The sequence below is a fragment of the Podarcis vaucheri genome (assembly GCF_965113315.1).
Source record: "Podarcis vaucheri genome assembly, chromosome: 5".
NCBI lineage: Eukaryota > Metazoa > Chordata > Lepidosauria > Squamata > Lacertidae > Podarcis > Podarcis vaucheri.
Window position 1 is genome coordinate 32,380,561 of NC_138763.1, and position 16,670 is coordinate 32,397,230.

Here is a 16,670-nt window from a genome sequence, read left to right on the forward strand (position 1 = left end):
ATCCTGCCCGTTTCCAAGCACGTTGATTCAGAAATCATTTCCTTAATATTAATGGTAAATAGGCACAAGAGCCTTATAATGCAATTCTAGGCATATTTACTCAACAGCAGGTCCTACGCCGTTCAGTAGATCTTCCTTCCTGGTAAATATGCATAGGATTGCAGTCTAACAGCAGTGTTATTTATGCATGGATACTCAAGAGCGTGTCCTGTTGAGTTCATTGAGCCTTACTCTCAGGTAAGTAAGTGTGTACAGGGTGATTTAAACCTTCATTGTGCTTTGAATTGGGCCGCTTCAATATAGTAAGAACCAACAACAGGATTGCAACCTTGCTTTATGGTAGAGTGGAATATATCGGAAGCCTCCAATTAAATGTGTTTCGGAGAGGAGTAGAATCCAAAACTGCATTCTGGAGCAGGGTTCATTTGGCCTGGGGCTTCACTGCAATAGAAGGGACACTTTCATTTTATGTCTAAGTTTTGGTCATAACTTTTTACAAAATCATACGCCCGAGCTGCCCAATTCCACGAGTTTGAATTTCAATGTTCTTTTAAGGCCAATGCAGCCTTTCTTCCGACCGGTGCTTTGGGCCTGTAGGCTGGAGGGGGGATGAGCACTTTTGGGAGCTAATTAAAGAACAGAGGTCACAACAACCCACCGAGAGATTCTCATCCACGAGCCCCAAAGGAAATAATGGAGCTTGCGCAAGGTCGTATTCATTTCAATGCCAGAGGGTGAAGAGTTAGGCAGGATCGCTTCCCGAAGCACTGTGTCCAAACCGGAACCAGCTTAGTTTGGCTTTTAAGGGGCAGCCAAATTTGGTTCAGAGTTGGTTTTGCACAGGCAAGGTAAGGTGGCCTGGCAAGATGACTCCCTTTCATTATCTCTGCAGGATCAATTGTGATGAGCTTATGTTATACACGCAGACAACACCCCCCCACACACACACACCAGGCGAATAATATAGATCTCGGCGTTGGGAGCAATGAGATGTCATTAGGGCGGAACTAATAGTAAATTAAAACAATTTTCTTTTTAAAACGGTGGAAGACAGAGAAACAATATACCGCACTTCCAGCTTTTCAGGCTCTCCGATGCAACTAAATTGCAAGGAAATCAATGGGGATTTCGTGTCACGTAAATAGTTGAGGATCAAGATAGAGAGCTGACGATTTACTTTCAAGTAAACAGCTGAGGATGGAGAGTTGACGAATCTGTTGACGAGTCTATATATGCTAGGTATATAACACGCGCTCTAGTTCCATTCCTTTAAGGCACGTCTGATTTCTGCGCACTTCAGGCTGAAACGCAGGCAACAATCTATGCACTCTTACTGGGGAGTAAGTCTCATTCAACAAGACTTCTTTCCGACTAAACATCAGTAGAATCCCGGCTGCATATTGATCTGTATCGATCGGGAATCGTAAAACAAAACAAAAAATACACATTGGGAGTTCTGTTGACTTCAATAGGACTACTCTGAATCAAATCAGTTAATAATTGCTGCCATTTAGAGTTCGTATAGTGCAATCCTCCCCCCCCCCCATGTTCATAGGTGTAGTAATTACCCTGTGTGCGCGCCCATGTGGTTGAGCTGGTTAAAAAATAAAACGACATCACACCCATGGAAAGGAAGATGATTTTCCTTTAGTCACAGTGTTGACGAGGAACACGGAAATAATGTATGGGAAGATATTTTCTGCGCAATGGAGGATCACTGGGCTTATACACACCTAGGAGTAAGTCCCAGGTGAGTCCCTTGGTCCCCTGGGGCTTACTTCTGAGTAGACATAGATAAGATTTCACTCTAAGGCTGCAATCCTATGCACACTTTATGAGGTGTAAGTCTCAGTGGAGTTACACCTCTAGGACTGTGCTATTAATTCAGCAGCTCTGAAATCAATGTTTGGCACCCACCCTGATCTTAAACGCAATTCGGTTCGATGGAAACTGCTTCCAAACAAACAATGTGCCTCAATTCAATTCACATCTATTCACTATCCTGGCGCTTCAAGATCTGTTGCCTGGGCCCTTCAAGCAATACGGTTCTCAGTGTTCAGTCAGTCGCTTTCAAATGCCATGGCAAAAACAGGAGGGCTTGAGTAAAACTTGGAGATTTTCAGAAAAGGCTAGAGGCGTGCTTTTCGAAACTTAATAAAAAGCGATCTTTGCAAACCAACCAGGTAGGTTGGAAAATTCGAAGTATTTTGTGAAGCAACAATTCTTCTACCATGGCGTATTTCCCAGATCCGGCTAGCTCCCCCGACTGCCCTCGGGTGCCTGTGGAAGAACAAGGCGCAGGCACCTCCATCCTAAATGCGCTACTTGGGAGTAAAGGCCATGCTTGGATTGGGTCTGCTCTCAGGCCATGATATGTAGACGACAGCAAAAATAACGGCAGGTTTTATTTCTTTTTCAACTTTTGTAAAAAATATATTTAGGGACATATTTTCCTTACTTTTCATTACCTTTCAGGGCCAGGTTAGCGCTTTTGTAACGCACAAAAGCCACACATTAATACAATGTTCTACGAACGCGTTCGTCTTAAAAGTGGCAAATAATCTGCTGTACCTTGATCTGTTTACGAATTCTGTGATTTTGGGAGCCACCGGTCGGGAGACTTTTAACTAGGAAAGCAAAATATTTTTAAGGCAATATAAACGCGCGCACCCGCGAGCGCACCCACCCATATAATAATGACTAGACTCAAATTGCATTGGCTTCAGTACTTTGAAAAAACCCCCACCGTATACTGGACTCCTTTTGCACATGGACTCCTTTTAAGTTATCACTGAGGGAGGAATTGACCCGCCTTTTAAAGACTTCTACCAGCTTTTACTTTATTCTATATTTACGGGTAACTTTTCATTATATGACTGGAAGAAAACCGGGCAAACATTGTCCGCCCCTCAGAAATTATAAAATGTATCATAAGTTGAGGAGTAGGGTGGGGAGGGACTTGAAGCCTAAAACTCATTGTTTCCTTTATTTCAAAGGGGGGAAAACCTGAACGATTCTCATCCTTTTGATTGATTAAGGTCTTGAATAACTTGAGGCTTGAGAGTGACAGTTACTGAATAGACTATTGCAAATAAAAAAAGCCCTGTGGAAAGCCGGGCTGGCACTTCAGAGTGCAAAGGAGGCGAGTTTGCTGGCACTTACTAAGTTATAAATAAAAGGACATGCACAATAGTACCTTCTTTAAAGACAGACAGTCTTTACAACACTCCTGGCGTCATATCCTGCTGTGGTCACTTCAGCTCCTAGTCAGTCTTTTCTCTCCCTCTTTCTTTTCCTTTTTCCTTTTTCTTTTTTTTTAAAAAAAAACCCTTCCCCTCCCCCAGCAGTTTAGTTTCAATGCTATAATAAATTCCTGGGAAGAACTGCTTCTTAGCAAAGTTCACTTTGGCAAACATATATAGGAATGTGCAATATATATGTGTGTGTGTATATATACAGCACACGGCCCCGTAAATATGCACAAAGACCGACTCCTACCTATCTTTCCAGTTTTTAAAAGCAAGAATCCGTTTGGGGGGGATCTATAAAGATTCCTGTTGCCGCCGTCGCTGTCTTGGTTTTTGTTTTGTTTTTAAAAATACGATTGCACCGAAAGCTGGGTTTCCACTCCCTCCAAATGCTGCTTTGAAAAGTTTGAAAACAGAAGGGAGGGGGTTGAGTGGGGGCTAAGTAAGAGAGAGAGAGAGAGAGAGAGAGAGAGAGAGAGTTTTGCTGGATGCCAGACACACGCCCAGGGGAATCTAGTCTGGAGTTTGAAAGGACAAAGGATAGTCTCGAGAGAAACGCTGGAGTTTCTCTGGAGTTTCCCTGCGTACAGCTGCGCATTTACAACCTCGCTGTAGAAGAAAGAAAAGGTGGCCCAGAAAGAGAGAGGCAGAGAGGCAGAGAAAGATACTGACTTCAAGCCATGCGAGAGGTTGGCTACTTCCTCATTGTAATCTCTCGCACAGTGGCATTGTGCCAAGAGGAGTTGTAAAAAAAAAGGGAGGAAAAAAAGGAAGGGACCGTCCTTCCCCCCACCTCCTCCTCCTCCCTCCTCCGCCGCTTCCCTCCCCTGCTCCTCTTGGATTTTCTCCTGTCCAGCCATTCTCTGAAAGAAAAGGCACTTCATCAAGGGAAGAGAGAGGCAAATCCCGGGTCACCCTCCTAAGCTGGAGCCCTTCGATTGTCAGGAGGAGAAGAGAAAGTTGGCGCTGTCGTCCAATCAGCTCGTGTCTTCTCCAGACGGGACAGTCTCCAGGCTGGCCAATCGCGGCGCAGAGATCCTAAGGAAGCTTGGGGTGAAAGAACTAATAAATACTCCGGAGCGGAGCTTCCTTTCACTTCGTATCAACAACAGGAAGAAATCATTCCTGCCACTCAAGCCCAGTTCGTAGCAAAGTGAGCTCATCCCACGGCAGGGACCAGGCACCTCGCGGCTTCCTCGGCAGCCTTTTTCTCCGGGCAAAACTTTCCCCACCTCCTTTTCCTTTGCTCACTCTCTCTTTCCCTCGCTCTCACTTTCTCTCTCGGCCACATTTTTGACTCGAGATACCACGTTTGATTGAGAAACAGACCAGGGACAACGACCCCCCTTCCCCCCTTCCCATAGATTTATCCCTTCCCCCTTTTCTCCTTCCCCTCCTTTTTATTAATATCTTCTTTAACAACAACAGCAGCAGCAACAACAACAACAGCAACAGCAACAAATCTACTCGATTCATTCTCTGCGGATCTTTTCCCAGAGCTGATCTGCGTTTGCCCTTTCCTCTTAACCTCCGCCATACCTGGATATAATACGTTGAAAGAGAGTCAAGCTGCCTTCAAAATGACAAGTCTGGGTGGAGCTGTCCCAAGGATGATGCGACCAGCTCCCGGACAGAATTATCCTCGCAGCGGGTTCCCATTAGAAGGTAAGACCGTGGAGCAGGAAAATGGGATGTTGGGGTGGGGTGGGGGTGGGGAGGAGGGGGTGGGGGAATCTGTGGCCTGCTTTGGTGCCAATGAGGCCGACTTGGGTATTCCTGGCTGTGGACCTGAACTCCTGAGTTCGTGGAGTTGCGGAAAAACAAGTTGATGTGCACACGCTTAGAAAGGAGCGGGTCGTGAGCAAGAGAGAAGGTTTCAGCTGCCATTGTAGGCACGCTTCCTTGGAAGTAGGTGCCAGCGAAATTAACAGGGATTCCTTTCCAAGGAGACTGGATTGGAGCGTAGCCTAGTTTCAACAGCATGGAAAAGCGCAGACAGGAATGTCCCCTTCTCTCGACACACCCACGAATTATACGTATTACTTTTATGTCAACTTTTTAAAAATTTGGGGGGAAAGGAGAGAAGATAGGGAAAAAACCAGGGAGGTCACTGGAGAAGGCAGAGGCAGCGCAGATTCCAAACGAGTTTATTTCCCTCTTTGCTTTTCATGTCGGTTTCACTTGGAGGGTGGAATGGTCACCTGGCTGGTAAGCACTGTAGGTGAGCGAGTCACTCAACCTGGTCGCAGTGTCAGAGCAGGAGGGCACCCCAAATTTCTAACTCCGCCAGAAACTCCCTTGCATAAGGGAAGTTTACAGGACTTTCATCCGGCTTTGCCTTGCTTCCTTTACAAGCACAAGCCGGTAATGCCACCACAAAACTAGCAATTCCAACGACTACTGTTTAGGGACATTAAGAGGTAGAAAAACGCCTTAAGTGCTGTCGAGCAACTCAGCTCAAACTCTCACTTTCGTGCATGTGGGCACACACCCGCGCAACACACAGCAGGGTTCGTGTGGACCTTCGCAGTTTGTCCAAAACATGTCAAGAAACTCCCTTCCATTAATTGAATCTTAAGAGCTTTCCAACTAGGATTTCATTATTAAATGTGGGGGACTTTTCTGTTCCCTCTTGCAAGAGAGACTGAAAACAGGTGGGATCTTTTCCTAGCCTGTTGATTTTCGTATAATCCGCTCAGACAGGACGCAAGAAAGTTGGCAACTCTTCAGCGAGTTTACGAAAACGTTAAAGGTGGTTGAAGCAAGCGATGAAACAAGACTGTACAAATTGTTTCAGGGCGAAACGAGTCAGTGTGATCTGGAGAAGGGATGCACAAACAGGTGGGCAAGAAAGCGAACTAATCGGAAACAAGCAAACAAATAAACAAAACACCAAACGTCTTTCGAAATCGGGTTTTCCTGTGACTCTTAACATTAACATTTCTATTCCTTTCCCAAATGCATGGTGCCTACCACTTCCCTTCCAAAACTGCCCCGACATATGAAACGCAAACAGTATAAGTAAATATTAAAGTTGTGGGGGGTTTTTTATTTTAAAAAAGACTGTGTTTATTCAAAATGGGGCAGATTGTCACATTCTAGCAGACTTCAGAAGACCCGTGGTTAAATGTCTACGATGCTTAGATTCTCCCTGCAGTGAGAAGCAGGAGCACCAGTTGCAGAAAAGTTGCTGTTACTTAAATTTACCCTTTTTTCTGGATCTTTTTGAATCATAAATTGCTTCTTTTTTGGGGGGAATTGGCGATACTCCGATTACTTAGAGCACTTGTCAACACTGTTATGTTTTCCTTCCGAGGAAAAGAAAGAGCGATTTAAGAGAAGGAAAATACCTGCGGTAGCCAAAGACTTCCAAACGCCAACCGCGGCTTGTATTAGGGAGTTTTCAACCTAGGAAGAAATATTTATTGAACTGATACCCAAAGCACTTTTTCTCGGAAGAAAATTCAGTGGAAGCCGACCGAGAATAAATATAACCTTCGCGGTTCGGTTTTTAAAACAGATCAAAATGCCCGCTTCGCCCAGAACTATATATCTCTTACAGATATAAGAAAGCCCACAGTTTTGCCACGGCTTAGCCTCTGTTTGCTACGACAGAGACAGCAAACGGTATCAGGGAATAACTAACCCGTTTGTTAACCAATCCTGAACACGTGCGCGAAAAGTTCCAAGCGAAAGTGTTTCAGGATCCGTGTGCCAGGCTCAAACGATGCCACCAAACGCAAGGGAGAGGGGAAGCTGCCTGGAACGCGCGTCCCTGTGTGTCGTGTGTAACTGTCACTGTACCTTGCGTGTAAGTGAGGTAGGCCGCTCGGATACCGAAGGAGCCCTCTCTTCTTTGTCCCCCCTCTGTCCAGTGTCGACTCCGCTGGGCCAAGGCCGGGTCAACCAGCTCGGGGGCGTCTTCATCAACGGCCGGCCTCTGCCCAACCACATCCGCCACAAGATCGTGGAGATGGCTCACCACGGAATCAGGCCGTGCGTCATCTCTCGCCAGCTGCGAGTCTCGCACGGCTGCGTCTCCAAGATCCTCTGCAGGTACCAGGAGACCGGCTCCATCCGGCCGGGGGCAATCGGAGGCAGCAAACCCAAGGTGAGGAAGGCGCAGCGCCGCCAGATTAGGCGAGGGGGGCGGGAATTGGCGGGGGCAGCTTCGGGCCGCGGACCTGAAGAACTCAGTTGCGCTTTTATTCAGAACCTGGTCAATCCAAAGGCCTACAAAATGGGTGCATCACCCTCTCCCTCCCTTCCAGTGCATGCTCCCGGGCGCTTGGGATCTTGTAGCAAGGCATCCGGATTCGGATTATATGGAATAAGAAAGGACTGGGTGGTTCTGTTAATTAAGGGGGGCGAGGGACAGACGTGCAGAACTTCAGCTCTAAAGTTCCAACCAGTTCTGACCTCCTTGGCTAGCGCACAGGTTCCCGCAGGTCCACGTTGGTGCGCTGCCTTCGCGATCCTGACATCGCTGTGTCTGGGATTTGCAGCGCCGACTCTTCACTGCTTCAAACGGGCCTGGCAGAGCGCAGGAACTCTTAACGCAGCGCATTCCTCCCCCCCTCTCCTAGTTGGAACGCTCTCGGTTTTCCTTACACCCCTTTACAACCACCCTAGCCCTGTGGAGATACAGATCCCAACCCCCTTCTAGCGCGCGCATATTGCTGCACACTTACCCAGCCACCCTCAAGAAGCATGCGCCGTTTTTTCTAAGTAGGATCTAGAAAAGTAAACCGTGCACTAGTCCAATTCTCTCCAGGCCAAAGTAACTTTCAGACAGACAGTTGTTAGACCTTGCGGATCCCTCGAAGCAGTGGCGGGTGATGGAGGAGGGGGAGGGGAAAGGGAAGGGGAAGGGGAAGGGGAAGGGGAAGGGGAAGGGGACTATAGCCCAGAACCGGGATCAGCGCACTGCGATGCTAGCGAAGGCTGGGATCCTAAACGACTTTCCTTAACCAGGGCAGGAATCCGCGAGGCTGATAATGGCCTTGGGACAAGTGTGCCAATAAACGCGGAGGTTTAATTGATTTTGGATCACACCACTAACGAGAGTGGACTGTATCCAAGAGAAACTTGAATTTCAGTAATTTACCTTTCCATTCTACCCGTCTCTGTCGTCCAACTTCTGCTACAAACGTTGCATTCTCATCTCACCCCCAAATATACTTCCTCCTCCCTCTCTGGAAACTAATTATCACTGAATTCAATGTAATCCGGGTAAATGAATTTTGGAGCCAAGCGCTTTATTCCTTCCTTAGCCTTCTCCTCCGAGGTGCATTGCGCAGTCTAGCGTATAAATTACTAGTTTCCCAAACTGTTTACATACAAACGTTAAGAGGTCAGAAAGATACTAAATCGAACAGTCACGTCCCCGCTTCCAGTCTGATTTTAATGTTAATAAAAGTTTGTCTGCGAAACCATTTCCCAACTTTGAATAATTTATTCTGACACTGGGTTTTGTTTTTTGCCCCGTCCTCGCCATTCCCTCCCCATCCCCATCTTAAATGGCAAAAGAACAGATAGGTTTGAAACATCAACGCGAATACACAGCATTTTAGGGTGGGTTTTTCCCCCTGTGTGTGTATTTATATTTCTATACATAAAATTAAAAGTAATCTTATTTCATCTTTTAACAGAAGGGGATATTAATTTCCGCTTAATAAAAGGCTTCATGCATGCAGCAAATTTTCGTGAATCTTTAGAAATAGGACGCTGCTGTTGGCTGCAGCAGCTCCTCTTCTAGGTTTTCCGGGATTTGGCTGTTTTTGCTTGGCAAAAGTTTCTATGAACTTTCAGGTCTTTTTTAATGATGTTTTGTTCTAATCATAAAGTGAATGGGATCCCCCCCACCTTCCCTTCTCCCCCCCTCTTCTCCCTTGTTGGCATTTCATTTTTACACCCCGATACATTTCTTTGAAAGGAGTCCTATTCGATTCCGATCGACCTTGATTGCCAGCCTATGGCTTTAGGAAGCTACCGGAGGGTTTCCTATGTAATTTTGCTCTGAATCCTTTTGCAAGCCTGTTTCGTGTCACACAGAAGACAGCGTTTCTTGGGCTCTCAGTTTTCTTTTTCAAACGTGAGTCCTGATTCTTTAGCCCCCCCCCCCCATGCTCAGTTCCTTTTATGGGGAGTGCTGCTAATTTTAAAAGCCCATGTTCGAGTCATTTCACATCTTTGCTTCAGCTGTTTTCTGTCAAATTGGCACCCCAGGGTCTGCAAAGCCGAGGAGATGAAGGATTTGTTCAGGAAGTATCCGGGATTGGTCCTGACTTTCAACAGCATCAGTCTGATTCCACCCCTAGGCTGAGCCCTCGATGTTCATTCATCCTCGTGGAGCGCCGGGTTCTCCCACCCCCGCTTTCTTTCCCATCTCTCTCCCCGCAAAGTGTCCCAACTTTTGTTCCTTTCTGGGTCCTTTCTATTAAAGCAGGTGACGACGCCGGATGTCGAGAAGAAGATCGAGGAATATAAACGAGACAACGCGGGCATGTTCAGCTGGGAGATCCGGGACAAGCTGCTGAAGGACGGCGTGTGCGATAGAAACACTGTGCCTTCAGGTAAGTCCGAAGGGGACTCATTCAAAATGCCTTTGGGGTTCACCAGCTTCTGGATCCTGCACCCACTTAAGCCGATTGCACAGATCGACGACGTCTGGCATGGCAGGAAAGGGCTCAAGCGCAGAGCATCTGCTTGGCACCCCCAAGGAAGGGTTGAGAGCCTCTGCCGGCCAGTGTAAGACCATACTGAGCTACCAATGGTCTGCCTAAGGCGATCTATCTTCCTAAAATATATTGATAGGGAAGTTGATTCAGTTGATTCTGGTACACCAGCTCCCAGGTAAGTGTGAGGAAGGTGCCATCGAAATTAGGGGAACGCCTCTAAGGAAAGAGGCTAGTGCCCTCGAAAACTTCGCTGGAATTGTCAACTCAGCCCTGAAAATACTTCCTTACAGACAGTCGTTATTACAGCTCGATCCTAAGCGGCTTTACTCGCAAGGAAGCCGCACTTAATTCAGTGGACGAAAAGTCTAAGAAAGACCGGAGCTTTCACTCCCATGGATATCATTGGAACTTTCCCCCACCAAATAGCACAATTAAAGTTGCAGGCCGGATCGAGGTCGGTTTAAACACCAGATATATATATATCTATATATCATATATATATATGTGATTGTTTTAGAAGCTCGCCCTGCCTTCCTCCCCCCGCCCTGAGTTCCCATAAGAGACATCAAACGACGCTGCTCTCGACAGACTGCAGGCTTTCACGGGCCCTGTGGGGCCTTGCGCGACTTGCTGGATGAGTGTCTATGATCTGGCTTTATCTTATAGGCATTGGATGAAAGAAACCGAGGGAAAGAGATCGTGTAGCGTTGGGGAGAAGGCTGCGAGCCGGGCTAGGTAGTGGGACGTAGTAAAAGAAGACAAGCAATCTTCGTGGCTTGTCATTTCCTTGAGTTCTCATAAATCCGGGTGATCCGATTAACCACCACTGAAGCACATGTAGCGTCGAAGCATCGGGCTGGGAAGGTTTGTTTTTAATTAACATCCTAGAGCATCGCTTTCCGCTTCTCTCTCTCTCTCTCTCTCTCTCTCTCTCTCTCTCGCTCTCTCTCTCTCGCTCTCTCTCTCGCTCTCTCTCTCTCTCATTCCTTTCCTCCCAGAGCAACAATCCTGGGACGGGAATGTTTAGCAGGCCAGGGATTGGAAAAAATACCCTCCCTTTTTTTTTAAAAAATAGCACAATGTATAAGAAGCACAAGGACATTCTTTATGTTTTATTTATTTTGCTCATTGGGGAATGGAAAAGGGCTTTTGCAAACGGTGCGATGCGATTGTGCCGTCTTGTTTTCTACTCCGCGCATCCTCTGAGAAAGAAAGGGGGGGATCACTCTTCCTCGGAAGAATTCCAGAACTAGTCTATCGAGGCGTTTCGCGCTGAACCGTCGCAAGAAGTGGATTGTAAGCTATTTTAGATCAGGAAGCGGTGCGGGGAGTAGGTGGGCGAGAAGCCCGCGGGAACGTGGAAGGACTGATTGGTGGTGGCCCCCCACATAGTCAAGACTTGGAAGGAATTAGTTCTTTGATGGTCCAGCGCGGAAAAAATGCGGTGCGCTGAGTTAAAATATCCAACTTTCCTTCCCCAGGCAAGTTCATGCCTATAGCAAAAAGAAAGGAATTTAATGGCCTGATCCGCAACCAGTTTTGGGAAGCGAAAGTTTTGGATTTGAACTCAAGTTCACCCCAGAACCTTTACAAAGTTCCATTGAGATCGATGAGAGTGAAAATCCATGGGAGGAGAAGGACTTTCACTCCACCCAGCCAGATGCACCCGAAGCCCATAGGGTTAATACATACAGTATATTCTGCTCGCTGTTGTTTTGCAACAAAGGTTTAACCTAACTCGAAATGGCTTCGACGTGAGGCTGCATTTCTATGCACGCTTTTTGGGGGTGGGGGGGGGTGGGGTTAAGCCCTAATGAACACTTACTTCCAAGTAAACTTGCAGAGGAATGGGCTGCAAAGCTTCCAGAGCTCCAAGATCCGGATCTTTTGCGAGTTTATTCGGAAGTCAATCTGCACTGCGCATTCAGAGGTGTGCTCAGTGTGGCTCTCTCAAGGCAGTGTTCATACAATTACAACCTTTTACATGGTTATTATTATTTTTTAATGTAGGGTACCAACCTCTCTTTAAATCTTTCGTTTAGTTGGAGTGGAAATCCTGATTTCCTCGCGCTTCAGCTGTTGATCATATTAACGCTTTTAAATGCGCACGGGGTCTTTCCTATTTATTTCTTCGTTTGTTTCTGTTGGGGGTGGGTGGGAAGAATTATACATTCACTCCTTCAGTTTTTTAAAAAATTATATGTCAAGACTGTTTACAACAGAATCGTAAAAATGCAATAAACGGCCGAGCAGTCGTAATCCTTTAAGCTACAAAACAGAAGGAGCGCTAAACTTTTCTGTGATGAGCGAGGGATCCGAAAGGATTCGCCCCGAGACTGCCAAACGCCACTAGTCCCGAAGGAGGTTCATTGCCAACCCCTCAGCACATAAGCAAAGGATGCTCTCCATAGTTAGTTGCAGCTGCTGCTGCAGCCTCCATCCAGCTTCTGCCTTCAGTTATATTTCCCCCTCTTTCCCCAAGTGAGCTCCATCAGCCGTATTCTGAGAAGCAAATTTGGGAAGGGAGAAGAAGAAGAAGCCGAGCTGGAGAGGAAGGAAGTGGAGGAGAGCGAGAAGAAAGCCAAGCACAGCATCGACGGCATCCTCAGCGAACGAGGTAAAGGGCGGCCGGCTTCTTCTTCTTTGAGGGGACCGAGGCGCCGTTAGAGAGTGCAAAGATGATTGATCAGGGCCTATAGCTTTATGGGACTTAGGAAGATGTAGAAAGGCTAGGGGAGCCGTCGAGCATGTTGATCGAAGGGGGATGTTAGGCGGCGTCGAAAGGGCAGTACTGGCTGCTCCGTTTCCATTTAGGAGAATTTCCGGGAGAGACACTTCGGTGGTGTTTGGCTTTGGAGGGGAGGGATGGAGATGGGCTTACCCAGGTGTCGGCGGAGAAGCCCTCCTTCGCGATTGTGAAAAGAGGACCCTTTAAGGGTGAGACTTTTGGGCGGCAGCTTTAGGTAGCTTCAGGAAAGAGAGAACCACGAATAGGTCCCCAGCTCCCAAGCCTCTGAAAGGTTTCCCGGTTGAAGAGAAGTTGGTTGAGATGACTGCTCTCCTTGTCTGCCTATCTATTGGTGGTGCATGTCAGTTTCAGCGAGATATTGTGACTCTTTCGGCCAACAAGTGGTGCAGTTGGGTAAATTTTGATTCTGGACTTAAGGGCCTTCGTCACTCCGGCACTTACTTAAAAACATGCTGCGTTTCCCCTGTCTACTAGCTCATTCCACTCTGCGGGGGCCCTGGACGTCTGCCCCAGTCCCATCCTGGCGGTACAACTGTCCTAAACAGGTTTATTTGGGAGTTTTGCAGGATGGAATTATGTATATAGGTTTAGGTCTTGCGTTTAGACAGACTCTAGTCTCCGCCTAACTGTATTTATGCTACCTTTTGTCTGGGAGTCGCAGTACTATCTTTGGCGAGATCTGCCTCAGGAAGAGGACATCCCCACTGAAAGAACATGTCTTCCGTGGTCATGTCTTCCGCGGTTCCAGCAGTACAGACAACGATACTTGCTGTACTCCTCTTGTCCTTTTCTTATGTCTGGCGCCTGACACAGGCAGAAATAAAAGCAGGGAGAGATTCTTCCTAGGATGGAGAAAGAGCAGGGATCAAAGTTTCACTTCTGTGTGAGGCGGCTGCCCAAGGCACAGGATCAGGGCCGGGAAGAAAGGTGGCAACCTGATCGACCATCTAGTCAGCCTGTAACTTGTAGCCCAGTTTCCCCCTTCAAATGTAAACACACTGACTACAACTCATTTTGATATTTTACGCCTGCTTGAAGTCCCACACCCATTCGGTGCGCTGAAAATCTCGGGCTGAAATCTTGAGCACAGTTGCCCAGGGGAAAGCACCCGATGAACTCAATGGGACTTACTTGTGAGGAAACAGGGAGCTGGGATAGGGCCCTAAATGCTACTTGTCAGACAAAAAAAGAAACAAAGTCCCATCCTTTCCGATGGTACGACTTCCAAATTGGTGTCCTTGCAGCTTGCTTGCCTGTTTGCTTGCTTGGAAGCAAGTCCGCTAATTTCCGTGGAGCTTCCGTCTGCATCCAGGGTCGTCGCCTGCTCTTTAACCGAAGTAAGAGAGCTCAGGGCATTGGCGTAGCCAGGATTTTTTTTTTTTTTGGGGGGGGCAGGCATTATGGGGGAGGCAGGACCGAGTTATCTGTGATGCAATTGGTCAGTTAGTTAACTATTTTTATTTACTTGATTTGGAGGGGGGCAGCTGCCTCCCTGGCCCCCCCTACGCCCGTGGCTCAGGGAAGAGTTATTATTCTCCGGCTCATCCGTGTTAGGCTAGGATGGGACGGAAAGATGACAGTCTGTCTGACCCTGAGTAAGATTTGCTCTCGTCTCTCGTCTTCTCTACTCCCGTTGCTAGGAAGTCGATTTTGCTGGGCTCTTGTTGCAAATTAACACGCTCGCTTGGAGCTAACTTATCTGAAAACGTCGGGATGCGCGCTTTTTGCGCTGCAGAACCGGCCTGGCAATGTGTTTTAATGCAGGAATTGGGGGGGGGGGGTTGCATTGTAGGCCTCCCGGTACTAGCAACCTTTATGCGCAAGGAAGTAATAGTGCGATCCTATCCACGTTTACTCAGAAGAAAGTCCCCAGGCGTTCGATAGGGCTTTACTCCCTAGTAAGTGCGCCTGGGATTGCAGCCCAAGGGAGTCCCACGGCATCCCAGGGGCGCTTTATTTCAAAGCTGGAGCGCTGAGCATCTTTGCCAGAGAGACAGCGCGATCCTGCGCCCAGGAAAGCAAGTAAGCAAGCGAGCAAGATTGAATTTAGCCGGTGAACAGGCATAGGAAAGCTTTTCTCTGACTAAAATTTGGAACAGGCATGAATGGACGGAACCGGAGGTTACAACAACAACAAAGTTATCGGCATGTGTGGGTTATGGAATGGGCTGCCAGAAACGCTCGATTCAATTCTGTGTATTTCTGGGTGAGCCGAAGAGAGGGAGAAAGAGAGAGGAATGGATGGAGGACACCCAGTTGTGTGAATTCCATGGTCTCTAAACAGCCCAGTTGGAGAGTTCTAGTCTCTTATTCACTTTAATTTCATGTTATTAGACAACTTGCGATCTCGCAAATTCGACCCAAAAGTGGGAAGAGTTCTGAGTCTGATGTTCCGATCAGCAAGCGTGTGTGTGAAATCTAGAAGCAGATAAGGATGCACGTCCAAAACTTCATTCCCCTCCCCCACAAAGCAAGGCTCCCTCCCCCGCCTTTTAAATCTCACAGTATTCAATTGGCGTTATTTATGAAGAGTTCGCAATCTGGGGGGAAAGAGGCTCCCAGTAGGGGTAGGAGGGGGGGAGGGAAGTGGGGGGGGAGAGAGGGGAGGTTCGTTGTCTGAACTCGTTGTGAAAAGCTAGTTGCTCAATCGTGTGGCCAGAGCCGTTTAGTCCCTTCCCCCCTGTGTCCTTAAATCTGAACAATATTTTGGGTTAGTCAAGCTGAAGTCATTAACTAAAAAGGGGGAGGGGAGGGGAGGGGGGAGGAGGAGGAGGAGGGAGAGAAGTCCTTGAGAGAAGGTCGCGATCCTGCCCGTCCCCCCGTCCCCGGGCTTCATGTCAAACGAGAGATCCTGCCCGTTAAAGTAGGATAGTAGCGTGCATAAGCCATCTTTACTACTATTGTAGTGGGCTTTGCTTACTTTGAAGTAAAAATAAATAGGCTTGAGATGGCAGGAACGCAGGAAGATACCAGATCTATATATCAATATCTATATGCTGCTCTCCTCCAAAGGCTACCTGGGTTGTTGATTTATAGAACTTCCAAGTTTTATTCTAGCAACAGAGGGAAGAAAGTGAAAGAATAAAGAGAGATTTTTTTGAAAAAAAGGAACTCTCTCTCTCTGTGTACACACATGTGCGTGCACATACACATTTAATGTGAAAAACAAACCATAGCTAGATTAATACACAGTCTGGGGCTATGATTCTATTTTGAACCTCTGCTGTGCATGCTTAGTCTGTTGCAAATCCTGCTTCAATAAGACCTACTACATATAGAAAGATTGCAGCTTTGCATTAACACAGTAACAGGAGTCAATAGAGCTGACTTCCAAGTAAGTGCATTTTGGATCAGGGTGCAAGATCGATTTCCATCTGCTTCAGTAGGGTTCTTCTTCCCCACCCCACCCCCAAATTCAGAGTCTGTTGCAGTTGCCATCTAAAGGAGGGGAGGATCCTTAATCCACTTCTCTACAGGTTGTCTGTTGTTGATGTTGGAGTTGGTTTTCCAAGACCTTATGGCTTGAGTCGGCAGACGGGGCTGTTGCCAGTGCCGGGATGACTTGTTGTTTGAGGTTCCCCTCGCACTCCTCCTCCAAAGCTTGCCCCTTGCACATCCACCGTAGGCCCTGGAGAACAGGAGACAAAAAGTACCAAATGAGCTGGTCAAACATTTGTACAACTTTTCCAGCTTTTACAAAGAAGGCCTTCTATACACAATCTACACTTGGAGATGAACTTGGAAAACAAAGAGGGGAGAGTCCATTGAAACTCGCACTTTAGCTCTGGCCAGACAAAGGTTCAGCTCGCAGCAGCTTGATGTGGACAAAGGAAGGCAACCTTTTTATAATTCAAGGAGAAAAGAAGAGAAAACAGGCCCTACAATAGGGCCAGAAAAGACATTATGGGCTTGCAATGAGGGATGAATTATTCAATGAGCCCCAATAGCCAATGCTCTGAGGAGTTTTATGGACTCTCCACCGTGGAAAAAGTG

At 47.2% G+C, this 16,670-nt stretch overlaps 1 protein-coding gene across 3 annotated transcripts in view; it reads left to right on the plus strand.

Annotated features, from left to right (window-relative positions):
- The first annotated feature begins 4,123 nt into the window (after window positions 1-4,123).
- The window catches only part of PAX3 (paired box 3), a 106,114-nt gene continuing 93,567 nt past the window's right edge, over window positions 4,124-16,670 (plus strand). Inside the window, exons 1-4 of one of the 3 annotated variants that reach the window (XM_082221850.1) lie at window positions 4,128-4,913; window positions 7,124-7,359; window positions 9,694-9,823; window positions 12,411-12,545. In XM_082221850.1, the coding sequence (XP_082077976.1) occupies window positions 4,829-4,913; window positions 7,124-7,359; window positions 9,694-9,823; window positions 12,411-12,545 (586 nt within the window). In that variant the 5' untranslated portion in view covers window positions 4,128-4,828. Of the gene's footprint in view, window positions 4,914-7,123; window positions 7,360-9,693; window positions 9,824-12,410; window positions 12,546-16,670 lie in introns of all 3 variants that reach the window. The other 2 variants (XM_082221851.1, XM_082221852.1) reach the window with 2 other exon arrangements.